Source organism: Empidonax traillii, unplaced genomic scaffold (assembly GCF_003031625.1).
Source record: "Empidonax traillii isolate 1590-97213 ecotype Southwest subspecies unplaced genomic scaffold, ASM303162v1 scaffold968:size590757, whole genome shotgun sequence".
NCBI classification, from domain to species: Eukaryota; Metazoa; Chordata; class Aves; order Passeriformes; family Tyrannidae; genus Empidonax; species Empidonax traillii.
Window position 1 is genome coordinate 87451 of NW_020956161.1, and position 18754 is coordinate 106204.

Below are 18754 nucleotides of genomic sequence, written 5' to 3' on the forward strand. Positions count from 1 at the left end.
GGAGACAGGTTTAGATTCCCTTGTTAAACTCCACTGTTATACAGCATTTACAGAACCTGGATGCCCACATACTACCTACTCCTTTGAGAAGCCTGAGGAGCCTTAATGCTAATTAATTTATTCTGGGAGACATAAGTTAGCAACAGCTAGCTGTTACATGGCACCCTACTGCTTAGAAGCCTGGGACTTAAAATTATGTCTCCTATGGCATGAGAGGCCTTTAATATCAGGTTATGAGTTTCATAGGTGCTCTGTCCCTCTCATTGCAAACCTGATTTAGGACACATACAAAGAGGAAAATGTCAGTTTTGAATGCTGTTGAATGCTGATACAAGGATTTTGACAACAGTTTTTCAAATGCAATACTTATATCCTCCATGACTTGAAACTTAAGTTCTGTTTCATTATAAGTAAGAGACATACTCCCTCTTGTCTGCCTGCATTTTTTTTAACCTTGGCTCTTGAATACTGATTTCTCCCTTTTTGGTAGGAATAATTCTTAGTATAGGTGGGTGAAGGTTTCTGAATAACCACAAATAAGGTAGGTGTGAATTCTATTATTAAGGGAAATTATGAAATACATTCTACTAGTTTGCAGAATGTCACAAACATGTCCATAGCACAGGTTGGTTACTGTTGTGAGCATCACTCTGCTGTTTATTTGGCAACATGGAACAGACCAAGCAAGGCCACACAGATTCCTATGTAACAACACAGAAGCTCATACTTGACACTGTAGGAGCTTCTTGTCCCTTGTGCCTGTTTTTATCTCCAACTGTGTACAACTGAAACAAAAAGAAGGATCCAGACCATAGGAAAAGCAACAAACAGGAAAAAAGATTGAAGAGTCAAAGCAGGACTACAAACTATGATAGATATAAAATTCTGCTGTGCTTATATTTCAGATGACTCTTCTGCAGGTATACAAGAAAAATCTGCAACAGAAAAATAATGTAGCATAAGGAGATATGAAGAAACTGGAGATAGGGCTAACTGGTGTATGTGGATTGAGAAAAATGAGCTGACAAGACAGTGAAACCAGAAATGTCAGAGATGAGATGTATGACTTTTGTGGAAGATGTGAAAAAAAGGATGTAACTCACAAAGTGACAAAATGACACAGATGCACACTGTGTACAAAAAAGCACATTTCTCCCTTATTCTTCAAGAATTTCACTTTACTCTGTAGCTTTGCAGCCCTCAGCCACAGGCTCTTTGTTTGACACTGGTTTCAAAAAACATGCTGGCTGCAGGAGATATCATTCAAGGCAATAAGAGATCTGTTGATTAAATCTTATGTCCAACAAACACTATGACCATGCTTAACAATTCTCCTGAGAGCAGTCAGTAGTTCCCCATCTATAAGACAGGAAGCGATAAAGATCTGCAAGTAGAGCTCTGCTCAATATGAGGAAAAAAAAAAGAGTTATCATGAGCCTTATCTAAATTGACCTGTAAAACTGTTGCCAGTAGTGTCTAAATCTTCAAAGGCTGTGGGGACTGTGCTCCACGTTGCCTGTGTTGTGCCCCTTGTCTCTGGTGACCGATTCAACTCAGAATGACTGTGACTGAGAGTGTGTGTGGCACATTCTTGCCCTACTCTGAGACTAGGCCTTGCAACTTCACTTAATATTGCCATCACCAGCTATTCCCAATTTTTTTCCCCTGATGTTAGGTTTGCTTGAGAAATGGAATCCTGATGTGCTCAGGCCTCTGCCAGTTCAGGATAAGATACAAAAGACACTAGTAATTCTCCAAATGTTTTTTGTGGTTCTTATAATACATTCTTGTCTTATGGAGCACAGACATAGGTAGACTTTTCAGAATTCACTATTGGAGCTTCCTATCTGCGCAGCTGTCAGAATTAAGAGGGGTCTGTATTTACTTCCAGTGTAGTGATGAGGTTCTCCCTTACAGCAGTCTTCTACGAGCAATCTCCATATGTCTCATTCATGAACTGCAGTAAAATCTTGCCAAAGTTAATTGTGGTATACGACCTCCTGACATATGATTTTATATGAAGCTACACAGTTATGGCTGTGGCTCTCCAACACTGCTTGAGAACAATTTACCAGCCATGCAGGCAGAGGACATATATGAAGAAGCACTTTTTCCTGTAGATTTATGTGTCCTTTGATGGGCATTTCCTTTCCATATCTAATGATAGATGAATCCAGGTTCAGCTAGGATGCATGCTTGGACTTTCTGCAGAGTCTATGGACCCAAATAAAGTCTCAGTGCACATGGAAGTGCCATGACTATGAACAGTGTAATAAGCCTGTGAATGTTTTAAACTGTTTTTAAGGGAATAACTTGCTGAACTTTGTTAACTTTAACTGCAGTGTCTATGTAGGTTGACAAAAGGGATCCTTGTAGAAGAGCAATATGCTGGTAAGACTGATGAACTCTGTATGACATCACCTCACTACTCACTACCTTTCTAATTCCCAGAACAATTCCCCAGAAAATCAAAGTAGAAAGCTCCATCTGTCATGAAGGGCAATTAAAGACTATTTTAGATCTTGTAACCCTAAAATGGAATGGTTCTTGGTGGATTTGTTTCCAAAAAACCCACAAAGTGCCTAGCATGCAATTCCCAATGGGAAGGGAGACCAGAACTTATGATGGAAATGGTGATGCAATAACAAACTTCATGAAACCTTTTCCCCCCTTTCATCAGTTTTTACAAATCCAGAGAGTTTTGGCAGGGTCAGTGGAAGACTATCACTTCCAGGGCTTATTCCACGAATTTGTTCTCTAAGCTGCTCATAAGCCTCACGGGAGTTCATAAAAGCCTGAAGATCAAACTGAAATTCTCAGAAGGATGCCCCAATTTTGATGTCAGTTTCTTCATGTTGTTTCATCATTGTCTTTTTGTTCAATTTCTTTTTGCTCCTATTATTGGCATATTGTACTTATTTCATGCTTACCTTACTCAGTAATGTATCTACTCAATTTTCTTTTACAAGAGACAGTTCCGTTCTGGTTCTTTATTTACATATTTCATAGTTATAGCTATAGCTATAATCATATAGCTTTTACTTCTTTAAATTTATACTCTGCATCTGTAACACTCAACACATTTACATGTATTTAGACCTCAGAACCTTTTGAATGTGTGCTGATAGACTTTCAGATTTTTTAACATGTGTCCAACTGGAATATAGCTGTTGGGCTCATCCCATTGCTGTAGTTTTGCAGTGTCCACTAACAGAGTAAACATGCAGATTTTGACTTGCCTATCTGAAGCTGTCTTCAGTTAAAGATCACATTGCTTCAATTAAACCATTCTATAAACCCACTAGTATAGATACAGCTCTATTATTTTAAGGTAATTTATATTATTTTATTTATTTCTGCAAAATAAGGGAGCTTTATATAAATGTGAATTTGTCTTTATCAGGACTTTTGCTGGTCATAACTATATTGAAAACAAAATGTTATTTGTTAAATATGTTTACTTATTACATCTGAATGCTCAACAGGTAATGTCAATTATATAAATTTTCATTTCAACAACTTAGCTGGTTTTGCATTTTTTTCCCCTTTGCTTCATGAGTGGGAATGGCAGTGGACTTCTGTGTATTATTTTTCTATAAGCATGATCTGCACCTTGTGTTATCTGCTTCAATGTTTTTTCTGTAAGGCTTCGGTTAAATTAAAGAAGGAGGAGGAGGAGGAAACAGAAAGCAAAAAAATAATGGAGACAAGTAGGTCACCAGAACTATTAGCTGGTAAGTGGTCCTGATAAGATCCTACCACAAAAGTATGTTTTGCTATCCCCAGTGCTGAAGGCCTAGGATCAGAGAATCTGATCTTTAATGATGATGGCACATAAAGCAAGAAGAACTGAACAGATTTTTCCACATTTTGCTATGGAGATGCACCTATGAAACACAGAGGTACAAAGATGCAACAAGCAGGTTGATGGTCCCAGTCAAGAAGTGGGAAATGAACATGCATTTTAATGGGTGATGTAAACTTAGGAAAGGAGAGACAGGTTCAGAACTCTGCTTCCTTTGCTCATCTTCCTGTGTACTCTATTGCTTTCAGCAATTATTAATTTTTAGGGTTTTTCTACTTTTGTTTTGGAGAAGCTGTTTCTTGAGCTTCTACTGTCCATCAGTTACAGGTCACTGAAGATAAAAGTCTTGCAAGTTCCAAACCCATTTGTCAGGTTAAAACGTCTGTTAAACAGGAGAATAAAAGACAAGGCTTGGTGACAAGGCTGCAGGGTAAAACTGGTTCCAAAGAATGATGCTTTTAAAGGAGAGAAAAAAGCCCAGTTACAACTATCCGGCCAGAATAACACTTGGCTATATATTATAGCCACAGCAATGAAAAAACTTTAAACTACGTTATTTTTGAAAGTATATGAACAATTTTCATTAAAACATACAGGATTTTTCCTAATGTAATTGAAAAAAAACCACCCAACCCTATTTGTGTTATACACTTTTTATATTTTGGTTATTTACAGGGTGGATAGTCTAATTTTATCCTTTAGTACCAGTTTGCTCAAATGACGCACATATTTTAATAACTTAGTTTTCTACCTAATACAGGTTATTATTTGAAATGAACTCTCTTCAAAGGCATTCTTCTTCTATTGTTCTGTATTCTCAGCCATATGTTTCCAAATACGCAATTCCAGAGCTTATTAAAAGCACAATTTACCCCCCATCTTTAATAACATTATGGTGCTACTGTACGTCTTGCTTATGGTTTCTTATTAGGAACAACTGACTATGATAATGCTACAGTAAAGGAAAGAATGGAAGCACTCACCAGAGAAGATATTCTTAAGTTAAAGTTCTATCTGCAGCACAAATTTACCTATATTTGACACAGAAAATACTGTGGGAGTATTTCTCAATTGCCAGTTGCCTGCCTGCCTGCCTACCCCATTGGCTTTCACAACACTGGGGTTGCTCGTGCCACCATTACCTTGTGCAAGCTCCCAGTGCCAGGGGCTTGCATTCCATGATGCAACTAAGGACTAACTGAATTTTAAAATTCTACAAAGTGGTCAAGTTAAGACTGACTCGAAGCACAGTAAATCTCCCGAGTTATATACAGAAACACAGTGGTCTTTCAGTAAGACACCCAGTTTGATCAAATTGTTAGAACTGTGAAAGCGAATATGTGTAACAACCATGATATTTGCAAAATCTGCTGTTGCCACTGTACAGAACACAATTTTCACTGCCCATCTTTATAATTATATACTGGTTGAACATGCCTGCACTAATTAGATACATAAAAAATTATTTATGCTGACTCTTGGTAGACTTGTCTATGTTCTGTCCTTCTTTTTGTGTACTCACTACTCTGCAAAGTATCAGCAAGTTTGGATGAGTTTATACCTCGTCTTTATCACAATTGGACAGATTAAAGCCATCTATTTTTGATTAGGTTATTTTTCCTACATAGAACATTTTTTTTTTTTTTCATGATCCCTACAAACAAGATTGAGTAATATCAATAAGCAAATTTAGCTAACACTACAAAGTCAACTTGCTTAAATTAGACAAGTAACACAGATGATGTCTTAGGTTTCCAAGTTATCCAATATATGTCCTATAGTTGTCAATTTGCTTTTGTGATTAGAGACATAATTATTAATTATGCTATTACTATCCAAGAAACATCAAACTTTGTCAGAAATTTTTCAGTTGCTTAGATAAGAAGGAAAATATATAATGAGAAAATTTATAACACAGTAAAGGCTATTATCAAGTAGAAATAATACATTTTTCTGCAAGAAAACTACACAGATCCACTATGTATCAGCTAATTTCTTGAACTCCTACCGAATGAGTTTATATTACAAAAAGTATTTGGCATTAGTTCTTTAAAACCTGATCAGAGACTAAAAAATTGCTTTCTCTTTGAACCCACCAACAAACATATCTGTACATATTGCAAAAAAATGTTACACTGCATTTTACTCACCCTCATCCTTCCATTTCTTATTGCTGGTCCATCTTCTGCTAACCTCAACACATACAAATCCATTTTATATTCCCTTCCTCCTCGAATACTAAACCCAAACCCTTTGGCTCCTTTCTCCAAATCAACGGTGAAATAATCGAAGTCCTGTGCAGACAAATACAAAATGAAAGGTAATTAACTATATGAACATTGTGGTATATATTCAAGAAAACTTTAAAACACAACTCTTCAAAAATGCATTGATCCAATTGATACAAGCAAAGGGATCTCAGGCATTTACATTTTGCTAAAGTGTCTTTTCAGAAATGGCCAAAATCTGTCAACGCATAAATCTAAAACACCCTGGAAGAGTATTTTACAGCAGTTGCCTGGTGCAAAAGCTCTTGAGAAGGGTTCCATATTCACCCTCAATACTTTCATGGCACCCAGGTATAAATGTTTATGTCTATGCAGAAGTGCTGATTTGTCAAGAGAGGTAGAAGGCAGTTCTTGTGTGAGCATCATCACAGGTAAAAATTAGTGGGAGAGGTCTCCTAAATTCCAAGAAGAACTTAATGTGATCGGCAGGTTTTGACTGCATGGAGTCACAAAATACAGCAACTCTCATCACTTTGGTTGAATGTGTCCCTTGAGGAGGAGGTGGGAAGGAGAAGATTTGAGTTTTGCCCTTTGACCTTTCTGTGTCTTCAGAGACTGAGATTCACCTTTGCAGTTTTCCCTTGATGGGCCCAAACTACCACCTCTGTGCAGAGATCTGGGGGGGAAAATTCCTGTATATCTTCTGATCCATTGTCAGCCAAGAGTGTAAGAACCGTGGGAGCAGGAGAGAAAAAAAGAGCAAGCTAAGGTTATGTAGTCTAGTGATTAGAGTTAGAGAACTGGAGATGGTGAGAAACAGCCAGTCCAAGTATCTCTTGAGATGCTAAGAAGCATCTTACAGGGTATGCACATGGGGATAGGGATTTGCTATTTAGATAATGAAATGCATAATATTTTCACAGCGTTCTCTGGATCCCATTTGAAAAATTCACTATTTTTCTTGATATGGTTTATGTGTCTGGTTTTGAAAATATGGACATAGAAACCATTAGTTCCAGCATATAGTGTCTAGAAGTTTACATTCTCTTGTTTAATATTTTTTGACCTCTGTTTGTCCTGCCTTTATGTAAGGAGAAAGGGGGATTTGTTTGAAAGCCTGAACTTTGAGCTAAATCCTCAACCTTCATAGCTTTCAGTAAACAAATATTTGTCATCAGTGGAGTCTTGCCCAAGGTACCATAACTCTTGATCTAAGTTTATCTGTTCGAATTTGTCAGAACATGCCTAGCTGAACAAGATATTTTCTACTCATCCAGATTATTGCCAACAGAAATGTAATTTTATCAGTCAGAATTTGCATTCATTTAGTTATTTATTCCAATTAGATAAAATCTTAATTTTCAAGACCCCTGTAGAAATGCAGTCTGACCTAAGTACACCCATTATTTGATGACTGAATTTTGTCCCTAGGAATGAAAAAATTCCTCTGCTTATGCAAAGGCAGTTTATGTTAGAATTTTTATTTTAACTCTCCAGTACCTTAAAAACAGTGTTTATTTAACATTATAGTCACACAATCATAAATGTAGCATTATGTTACAGATTACACAGTTATTCATTAATTTTAATGGTTTTGAAGTAACTTCTTCTACAGAGAAATAGTAACTTGGAGTAAAACTAACAAATGTGTCTTTTCCTTCTCTAATGTCATCTTCCCCACTATGATACATGACCTCTCCCCATAGACCCTAATGCCTTCTGTTCAGGAGTGTGCCAAGTGTTTGGGTTTGTACCTGGGGCTGCCTGTACTCTGACAGAGGGTACTGCCTGGTGTCAGGAGACTGCCTGTAATCCATCAGAGGTGGCTGCCTGTAGTCCAGAGGTGGCGGTTGCTGGTAATCCATCACTGGAGGATGCCTGTAGTCCAGTGGAGGCTGTCGGTAGTCCGTCGAGGATTGCCTGTAGTCCGTAAACGGAGGTTGCCGGATGTCGGGTTTCACATCCTGTCTGGCTTTTACTTCTGACCTATAACTGAGCAAGGCAAAATGGCTTGGTTTCAGAAAGTAGTAAACCATTAGGAATATGCAGTGCATGCAATATTGAGAAGGGAAAGCAACCTGCCTAACTGCAAAATTGCATAAAACAAATTTTCACAGAGAAGCAAACCTCTCCAGGGTAAACAGTCAAGGCATCAAAAAACAGTGAGCGCTTTTGAAACATGGGCATAAGCAATTTTCCCTCAGGTCATACTGTGCAATTTTCCATCTTGTATCAGTGAGATCAGGATTAGACTCAAAGGGACAGGAACAGTAAAACATCTTGATTCCCACTTACCTTGCCTGTTTGGAAGGTGAAACTGCATGTGAAAACACCCACTATACTCACTACAAAATAATTCACTACGTTTATAAAATGCTTTTTTCCCCAGAATTAACATTTTTATAGAATAAATGGAACATCAGTGCGGTTTACGCCCATTTCACTGACATAAACTATTATTATTGTGAGCTTCTTAAGGTTAAAAAAAGACTTTCTTTTTAAAATCATACATTCTTTGTCCTAGCTGTTATCTTTTTAATGATGGGTATTCTTTAATATAACATCCGTTAAGATAGTGTGCATTATTATTATTATTTTTCTACACTCCCTATAATACTATCTGGCTAAAAGTCTGTAGTAAGTCCTACCAGTAGTTATTCACAGAAATAACAAAGGGTGAGAGGAAAATAAATTTGTTTAATGAAGAATTTAATAACAAGTAAAATATTGCTTTAAGTGGTAACTGGTTATAGGGAATTGGGTCCTAAAATTTCAAAGAAAACGTGACCTTCTGAGTTACAGTGACTAGTTATTTAATTTACTCAGTTAGGAATTTCACTTGCCACGTGGAAATCAATACATAATGGCATTTCACACTTCAGGGTGAAGCAAAAAACATTTCTCATTGCAAACCTCCATTCCTCAGCCATGTGGTAAGGCTAAGAGGCACAAAGAAAGTCTGGAACCTTTATAACAAGGTAATTGTGTAATAGTCGCTTGGTTAAGATTTTGATAAAAATGTTCACATAGTGGATGCTTTTACATTCTTTCCTATTTGCTATACAGAAAATAGACACGTTAAACACGGCTTTAACAATGGACTGGAAGTTTTCGGTCAACCAAGTTACCATGTATGTACATGGATACATGAAGATACAGAGACAGATATAGACTGTGGAAGGGATTTTGAAAACTACTTATTGATTAAAAGAAACTGCATTCTGAAAAAAGAGAGCATTGTTTTGATTATGTTAATTTATGTATAAAAAGGTAATATAAATCTAAACTTTTCAAAATGTTTCAGATATGTTTCAAAATGTCATTATTAATACAGTTACAGTAACATTATGGCAAATTGTCTTACACAATAGTTTTAATAAGCTGAATGTCTAACCAGACACAAAAATATCTGAACTATTGCCCTTTGACTTCTCTGAGAAGATTAAAATAGCCTGTTGCCATGTGATCTTTTAAAACCTGTACGTGGCATCTATAATAAGACCTGCATGTGTACATGCAATCCTCTTACTTTCTTTACTCAGTATCATGATCCTGTCAAAAGAAGACAGAGAACAAACAGGCTTACCATGATACTGAGCCTTATTAATACTGGAAGTAAAAATACTAGTTAATATTCCTAGGAGTTTTAAGTATCTTATAGTATTTTGGTACAGAAACAACATATGTGGCTATAGAAACAAACAGTAATCTAACTTATAAAATCTGGTGAAAAATAATACTATATGACCTAGCAATAATGGACCTTTTTCTGAAATAAGAGCCATCCTTAGGCAGGTTCCTAAGATATGACCACAGCTGTGTCTTAGAAAATGAACCTTTTATGCACAAGTGGAACCATTGCAATTTTTGCTGAATATGTAAATGGTGATATGACCAATTATAGCTTACACTTTTCAGTGGAACTTTAATTAATATAATTTTTCTGGTCCCATTTGAAAATATCCCAATTTAACAGATATTTAATTCTGACTTCCAACTGTGCAGAGGCATTTGTGAAAGCTTTGTGTTGAAGATTGTCAGAAATATATGTCTTCTAGGAGGTGATCACTTTTGGAAAAAGTATTCAATGAAATATCAGGCAAAGTAATTTTCCTAGTGTGACTAATTGAGAGAAGATAATTTTAGGCAAGTGAAAGTACTACATCTGTTAAGCAAGGAGAATTAGAGGGCATAGTGTCTAAATCAAAACTGAACTCAAGTATCTTCAGAGGCAAAAAGTTACAATCCTGCAACCAGCATCATTTGGGGAAGAGGGTCTTGATGATGTGTGTTGGTTACTGAAGATTAGCATAAAGACAGTCAGTGTAATCAGCCTCATTTAACATGCTAAAAAATAATCCAAAAACTAAATAGTGTTGATTGGAGGTCACGCAAACTTGCACCATCCCACAGCCTGAGTGAGCTTTTTATATAGACAGCTGGTCAGAAAATTTCTATCCCCTTATCATTTAATTTCCATTACAGACAAATTTGCTAATGCATATGCATAAATTACACATGAGAACCGGCTGGTAAATGATACACCACAGACAAAACCTGTTATAAAAATATCTTCCTGACTCCAAAACTCTAATATACGAGGGGAACAAAAAAGACACGTAAGAAAATGAACAAACCTGTTTTCGTGTCCCTGTGGCTGGAGGGGCTGTGGAGGTGGTGGCTGGGTGACGGGGCTGTGCTGGGCAACGGGGCTCTGCTGTGCCAGGGGACTCTGCTGGGCCATGGGGCTGTGCTGCTGGGCCATGGGGCTCTGCTTCTCCGAGCTGGGGGCCGAGGCTGGGCTGTTCAGCTCTGCGTAATGGGAAGCTGGAGATTAAAGACCTGTCACAGTGCAGCATTTAATTAAGGGCAAGGGTAGACAGTAAGAATTTTTGTTCACATGCTACCTCTGCAAATTTGTGCTTTGTTGCTTTTATTCTCTTGGGTCATAATTAGATTTTGAGACATTTGAACCTAATGGTATCTTTTTCATAATCTGTGGGATCTAAAATCCTGGTCACTTCTATAGTTCCAGTTTACACCTTCATTATTTAAAAAAACCACCTGAACAAGGCAAATTACTTTTCCACATTTCACATTTTCTTTTAAAGCACAGAAATACTCATCATGGAATCCTAGAAGCATAGAATCATAGAACAGTTTGGGTTGGAAAGGACCCTTAAAGATAATCTAGTCCAAACCCCCTGCAAAGAACAGGGACATTTTCAAGTAGACCAGGTTGCACAGAGTTCTGTCCAACCTGGCCTTGAATTTTGCCAGGAATGCCAGGACGGGGCATCTACAACCTCTCCGAGAAACCTGTTTCAGTGTTTCATCACCCTCATCATAAAAAAATCTCTTTCTTATATCTGTCTGAATATACCCTCTTTTAGTTCAAAATCTTATCCCTTGTCCTAAGGTCACAGACCCTGCTATAAAGTCTGTTCCTGCCTTTCTTACAAGCCCCCTTTAAGTACTGTAAGGCCGCAATAAGGTCTCTGTGAAACCTACTCTTCTCCAGGCTGAACAATCCCAATTGTCTCGGCCTTTCCTTATAGGAAAGATGCTCCAGCCCTTTGACCATCGCGACGACCCTCCTTTGGACTTGTTCCAACAGGTCCAGAGGACCCCAGAGCTGGATGCAGTACTCAAAGTGGGGTCTCACTAGAGTGGAGCAGAGGAGCAGAGTCACCTCCCTTGACCTTCTGGCAGCACTTCCTGTGATGCAGCCTAGAATACAATTGGTTCCCAGGCTGCAAGTGCACATTGCCAGCTCGTGTCCAGCTTTTCATCCATCAGTAACCCGAGTCCTTCCCCACAGGACTGCTTTCAATTCCTTCATCCCCTAGCCTGTACTGATACTGGGGGCTGCCCCCAGCACAGGTACAGGACCTCACACTTGCTTGTTAAACTGCATGAGATTCCCATGAGTCCACTTAAGCTTGTCCAGGTCCCTCTGGATGGTATCCTGCTCTTCAGCTGTATCAAAACACTCAGCTTGGTGTCATCTCCAAACTTGCTGAGAGTGCACTCTATTCCACACTCTATGTCACTGATGAAGATGTTAAATAGTGTTGGTCCCAATATGGAACCCTGAGGGACACCACCAATCTCCAACAGGACACTGAGCTGTGGACAAGTAGAGGGTTCGGATGTGACCATACACCCAATTCTTCACCCCTCGAACAGTCCACCCACCAAATTCATCTCTCTCCAATTTAGAGAGAGTGATGTTGTGGGGTACCATGCCAAAGGCCTTACAGAAGTCCAGATAGATGAGATCCATAGCTCATCCTTGTCCACTGTTGTCTACTGATGTAGACAACACTGTAGAATGACACTAGGTTGGTCAGGCAGGACTTACCCTTGGTGAAGCTGTGCTGGCTGTCCTGAATCACCTTCCTGTTCTCCATGTGCTTTAGCACAGCTACTAGAGATTTGAAATGCTTTCCATTTAGAAAAAACTTTTCATTGTGAGAGAATGAACAATTTTAGTGCTTTCACCACTGTTCGGGATGACAGACTTGTCACAAAAGGCAAAACACCTTTTGTGTTATAAATATTGTGTCCTTATGTTAGTTCCTCCTGTCTTTGAGCTCATCAAGAGTTTCCTGTCTTTTTAAATTTTTGGGGACTGTGAACAGTAAAACCATAAAACCATAAAACCAATTTCAATAAATTCTGACTAATCATTTAAAGTGATGTTTTATTTCACTGTACTGCGTCAAATGACCAAGGTTTCACACAGGAACACTACAGAGAAACAGAATCCTTCTTTCCAAACATCATAAAATACAAAAAGATAGAATGGTGTAGGGAATGACACTGAGCTCATATTAAATATATTTATTCCAACACACTGGCACAGTTCTGTTGTTCATCATTTACCTTTACATTAAGAAGTGTAAATGAGAGAGACTCCAGCCACAAGAGGACAGAGCACTGCAGAAGTTCTGCATTAGCAAGAGCAAAGGCACACATTGCATTTTTTCATTCCTGCTTGCAACAGAATGAGTGAGGCCAGAGCGGTGTGGTGCAAAGCATCCAAAATGGACTTCTGTATGGTATGGCAGAGCTCCCCTAATGGCAATAGCTACACATGATCTGGATCTTGCCTAGTTTTACATTTCAATCTATTTTAATTATTTTCTTTTTTACTTCTTAACATGTGAGTTTTTCCCTAGGACTGCACATTTCTAATGGCTCTCTACTTACCTAATTTATGCTCATAATTATTTTACAAATTTTGGCTTCTTTGTTAAAAACATTTTCAGTTTAGGATTAATTGTCAAAAAAGCATGCATATTTGCACTTAAAACACCCCTCATGCAGGCATAAGCAATACTTGTCTGTGTAATTACTATGCTTAAGGGTGTAATTGTCCATTTTGCATCTGTGAGTCTCTTTTGTATTGCAAGTTTCAGAGAGGAAGATTGGAAATGTTGTCCCTCGTTTCTACATTACTCTCACAACTATGGATGAAATAGTCAAATCATGAGCTGCTTCTAAAACTGCTTTGCATTTATATGGTATTTTTCACCTGAAAGTATATTACAAAGGTATTAGATTTTTTTCCAATTTTTATAAGCTGGGAAGCTAATATTAGAAGGCAAATGAGGTGTTCAGTGTCAAACAGTCACACAGGGAAGCCATGCCTTGGGCACAGATCATTTCTCACCACCAGCACCTGAGAACATCCTGTAGCACTGCAACTCGGATGCACTTCTGCTTTCTTTCTAATTTAATGTATCCATCTCTAACACTCAACCATTAATTATGTTATTTAACGTGGATACCAGAGAGGTCTAAACAAACCACATGTACTGTATGAAGCATCACACTTATTTGTAGATGCTTGCAAAGCTGACCTTCTGTAATAATAAAGATGCTAATTGATGTGAATTCTGAATTTCTGTATGTTTGTGCTTTTCCCTTCACTGAATTCATTTAACAAAGTAGATGAGTTCCCTTCCCTCAGCTGCAGTCCATGACCATATCAGACTATTTCCCTATTCTGTTGCTGGATGCAGCAGCAGAAGATGAAGGTCATCTAACTGGACCATGGATCATTAAGTAATTCCATTACTTGATGTGTGACATTCCCAGCTGTACTGGTATTTGCTGCTGAGATGTAAAGCCACAGTCTCATTAATATGGTACAATTCATGCAGCAGTGTAGCACATTGTTAAACTAAAAAAAGCCCCGAAATCAGCCCCAAACCCCATGGAACCAACATCAAAAGATCTTCACTGATTAGCTGTGGAGTAATGATCAGAATAATGAGCCTGTCCCCTTACCCTCACCCTCCAAATGAGATAATCTAGGGTTCAGTTTTTTCCTGCCCTGTGCATGTATAGTGATATATCACTACAAGATATTCATAGAGGAAACTGCCAAATATGAACTCTTCTTTCACATCACACTCTTTGTCACAGGTAGCTGGTAGCTTGGTAAATGCCACTGCAGTCTCTTGTAAATCACTTTGCCAAACTTTGGCTTGTCTTATAGCAAGATATAAGTGAACAAAGTCAAAATTTGGCTGTCTTGTAGAATGTTTTTTCAAAACACATTAACATCATCTCTCTCTATCTCTCAGGTTTCTCCAGGTTTGCTTTAAATGCCCTATTCATAACTGGGAAGGTTACAGAATTCAGATCCTATTTGAGATAGTTCTAAGCCCATAATTTTGGTGTGCTGCACGTTACAGCTGAGGAAGTGGAACAAAAGATGCTCTTTCAAGCAGTGACATAATTTAAGCTAATTGGAGGCTACTTAAAATTTTCTTCCTGTTTTTAAGAGCCATTGACTTACCCTCCTGAGGAATGATGCGAAGAGTTACACTGAGACCTGCATCTTTAATTAGCTTCACAATATCTGCATGAGGCATGTTAATAATAGACTGGCCATTCACAGCTAAGATCCGGTCTCCAACTTTAAGTTTTGCACAGCGATCCGCAGGACTTCCATCAATTATCCGCCCTATTTTATGGGGCACAGCTAGACAAGAAACAATAGTCACAGTTAACGTATGCTGAAAAAAAAATGGTGATGTTCACAGGCAAAAGGAAATGAGTTCATTTGGAAGAAAGTTCAACACGAATTGAAAAATGGTTTGTGTAAAAACGTGCAAGGATATAAATTCTTATGAGATGTCATTTGCATTAAGGTTGCGTTTTTCACTAAAAATTCAGAATCTAGTTGTGTATATATACGTGGTGTATATATTTATATATTTATCTGAAGTCCAAAATAAATTTATAGTTCAGCTATTTTGCAAACCCAGCACGTAACAAGATCATAAACAGATCAAGAGAACAATAAGGCATTAAAACAGAGGAAAGGGGATAAATTGCACAATTAGTAGTGGTCATAAATTGCCTCCCACCTCCTAGTTTACAGAATTTCTTTATTTACTTTTCTTTATTTGTATGTTGCAATAGAGGAACTACAAACCTGATTTATTTTATATACAGATAGATGTCACTACTGAAAATGCCCAGGGTTCAAGACATTGTTCACCTCCATTCAAATATGTTAATTGATAAATAGAAATAATACAGAAGATTTATTGAGGTGTGCAGCTTTCTAACTAGATAGAAATAATATATGCATAGAATTGAATTTATAGATAACTATGAGTACACAGACATGTACTACATCACATCTCAACCCCTTTCTCAAACCATTAAAGAACAACTCTGCTTCTCCTTTTGTTCTTCTCTATGGTTCTCCACCTGTTTATTTCATCCATGTTCTTGTTCTGTCTTGTCCCTCATTTTCCATTCCACTTTTTAAACATTCTTCTTGAATTTTCACCCAGTGTTTCTTCCTATTATCCTCTGTTTTTTAACTGAATGCATATGCTATGGGTGACTCTTTTCTCTAGGTTCCCCAAAGAGCATGCTACTTTTCTTTCATAAATATGCTCATCACAACTATATATTCGATTAATATCCTAATGGTGTCTGAGCATCCCTCCCCAGTCCCACACTTCAGCCTTGGCAAACTTAGCACAGAGCACTTCAGCCCCACCATCCACCTGCAACTGGTGTTTAAAAACAGTTGTGTTTCATTTTTCAAAAATAATAAATCCTTAAAATTTTATTATCTACAGAGAACTTGGAAAAGTAAAAGAAAAGATTGTTGAAACACTTTTGGGGAAATAATGCTCCTATAAACCAAGGTTCTAACAAGAGACATGTTCAGAATACATTGCTGCAGAACAAATTTCTCAGCCCTCTGATCAACATTCTCTGAAGGTGATGGTGACTAAGACAGATCATACATCTCATATAAAGTCACAATACACATACCTCAAAGTGACCTTTGTTTCTAGTATGGATACAAGTGTTTTTACAGTGTTAAAAATTAATTTTTTGGGAACTGAAGTCAAGTATATGTGAAGTATAAGTGAGCACTCTGAAGTGCAAGCCATAATCAAACTGCACGCTTCTTTAGCACTATAGTTGAGACACGAATATGAATTAAATCATGGCTTTAGTAATACAGAACACAATTATTTTACATAAATGTTTTATTTTACAGAAATGTCTTGTTGTTTAGGAAATAAGCACTGAACTTACGTCACAATGTCTAAATCTTTTTATGTTTTAAAATACACTAAATATGAATAAACCTACTTTCTACAAAAATTGTGTTTATTTTGCACTCAATGCAGACATATAACTGCCATGCATGTACATGAGTGAGTAAACAAGTAAAAGAGTAACTTGACACTAAAACAGTTTATATCCACATAAAACCTTTTGCATCAAATCAGTTCTTAAAGCAGCACCTAGACTCATTTAAACTCACACTAAAATGTGTCTGTTTCTGGTATATGAAACAAAAGATCTGTCTGAAATTGCCATGTTTTTACTACATATCAGTGGAGATCTGAAAATGAGACTGTCATGTGAAAAAGTAAGAAATTTAGTAGTAAGAAAGAACATGAAATATGGCGGAGATGCCATAGTTTTTGTTAGACTAAATATTTAAGTAGAGACATAATTTCAGTAGTGAGGGGCGTGGGAGGGTGGGGGCTGGGAAATCCTAATAACTTGCCAGAACAATTTCTGTTGGACTTCTTGTACCTGACAAGTGAATAGAGCAGATGTCTGCATGTTTGAGATGTCTGCTAAAATCAAAGCTGGAGGTGGAAGAGCCACGAGAGTCTAATTCTGATTCAAATCCTGAGAAAAGGGAAGGGAGGGAGAAAGAGAAGTAACTTTATGTTCTTTTCTTCTTCCCCTTAAGCCTAACAGTCTTTATCTTCCTGATAAAAGTACCTACTCTAAGTATTCATGTTATGAAAGGATCAGCAGCAGGTGACCATCAAAACAAAGCTTTGTCTGTCAAGGTACCTTTCCTACTGCATTTTGGAATTTGAGGATTTAACGCTCCTCTTCTCAGATCGTACTGGTGCCATGTGTTGTCACACGATCTTGCTGCAGAGTAGGGTGTGCAAAGCTTTTGCAGAAGGAATCGGAATCTCTAAATCTCTAACAGATTCAAGGTGATGCTGTTATGTTCTATCAGGGTTTTATGGGCAAATCCAGTGACTTACTAATGAAATTTATAGCAATCCAGCAGAAACAGGTTTATGTCCATTTCTAGATAATATGAGGAGAAGGTCCTTCCCTCTTAGTAATATCCTGAGGAGTTTCTGGTCTCTGCTTCTCTTCCCAGTGGAACTCTGCCTGAGAGTCCTCCTAAGCCACAGTATCTGCCTGCCATGGTCCCTGCTGTTTTCTTGAGAAGGGAGGATTTATTTAAGGCTTTATTTATAAGCATGAGTGCTTCTAAGGGATGCAGATTATCTGATGTTCAGGTTGTTAAAAAAAAAAAAAAAAAAAAAAGACCATGTTAGAATGTTAGGAAACCTAATTTTTAAGAGCCTTTGGTGGTGAAATACTTACTTTGAAGGGATAAGAAGGAACTATTTCCATAGGAGATTAACTACGTAAAAGCTAAGGAACAAAAGTAGAAATCAACTGTGAATTTTCACAATGGAGAATTTTTATCATTCAGAATGGTCACTTCTACCACAAGCATGGAAGAGCTGTACAACTGTCAATGGGTTCACTGAAGTGGCAGACAGGATCTCATGAAAAGAAATGCAAGATGATGCACACAGGGAAAAAAATAACCCTGCCTAACCTTAATCAGAGATGAGCCCTAAATTATCTATTATCACTCAAGAGACCTTGAAATGTGTTCCTATTTCTCTATAAACATAAACTCAGTGAAACAGTCAATAGGTCTTAAAGAGTTAGAAAAACAATAACAAATGAAACAAACTATTGTTAGTTACTAGCGTGCACCTAAAGTATTACTGGTAGTTTCAGTATCCTCATCTCAAAAATCATAGCAATGAATTCACAAATATTTAGAGAAAGAAGCAGAAAACAGCCTCTGCTTAAATGAGTGAGTCTGCTGTGTCCATGAACTTGCCATCTACAGCTTGGGAGAGATGGGGTGGGGCAATGTTCTGGAGGGCCAGAATGAAAGGCTTCAGAAATCCATTAGACCAATTCACAGGGGTGAATCACTGCAGATTAAATCAGAAATTAATGGCTGTGAAAGCTGAGGAGATGTCTGGGGAAGCTACTGTAGGCACTGTCCTCTCTGCCACTGGTCACAGCCAAGGGACAGTGTGGAGCTGAGTGGCTATTTGATCTCTCCCGGGATGGCAGGTCTTGGGATGCCTGGCATTTAATT

The 18754-nt window shown here is 37.8% G+C and overlaps 1 protein-coding gene across 1 annotated transcript in view; it reads right to left on the bottom strand.

The window, feature by feature from the left end:
* The window catches only part of LOC114067798 (membrane-associated guanylate kinase, WW and PDZ domain-containing protein 2-like), a gene marked incomplete at its 5' end in the record, with an annotated part of 514387 nt that overhangs the window by 34427 nt on the left and 461206 nt on the right, over positions 1 to 18754 (bottom strand). The window contains 4 exons of the mRNA XM_027903479.1: positions 5956 to 6099; positions 7788 to 8025; positions 10671 to 10845; positions 14846 to 15031. Of these exons, the coding sequence (XP_027759280.1) occupies positions 5956 to 6099; positions 7788 to 8025; positions 10671 to 10845; positions 14846 to 15031 (743 nt within the window). The remainder of the gene's footprint in view (positions 1 to 5955; positions 6100 to 7787; positions 8026 to 10670; positions 10846 to 14845; positions 15032 to 18754) is intronic.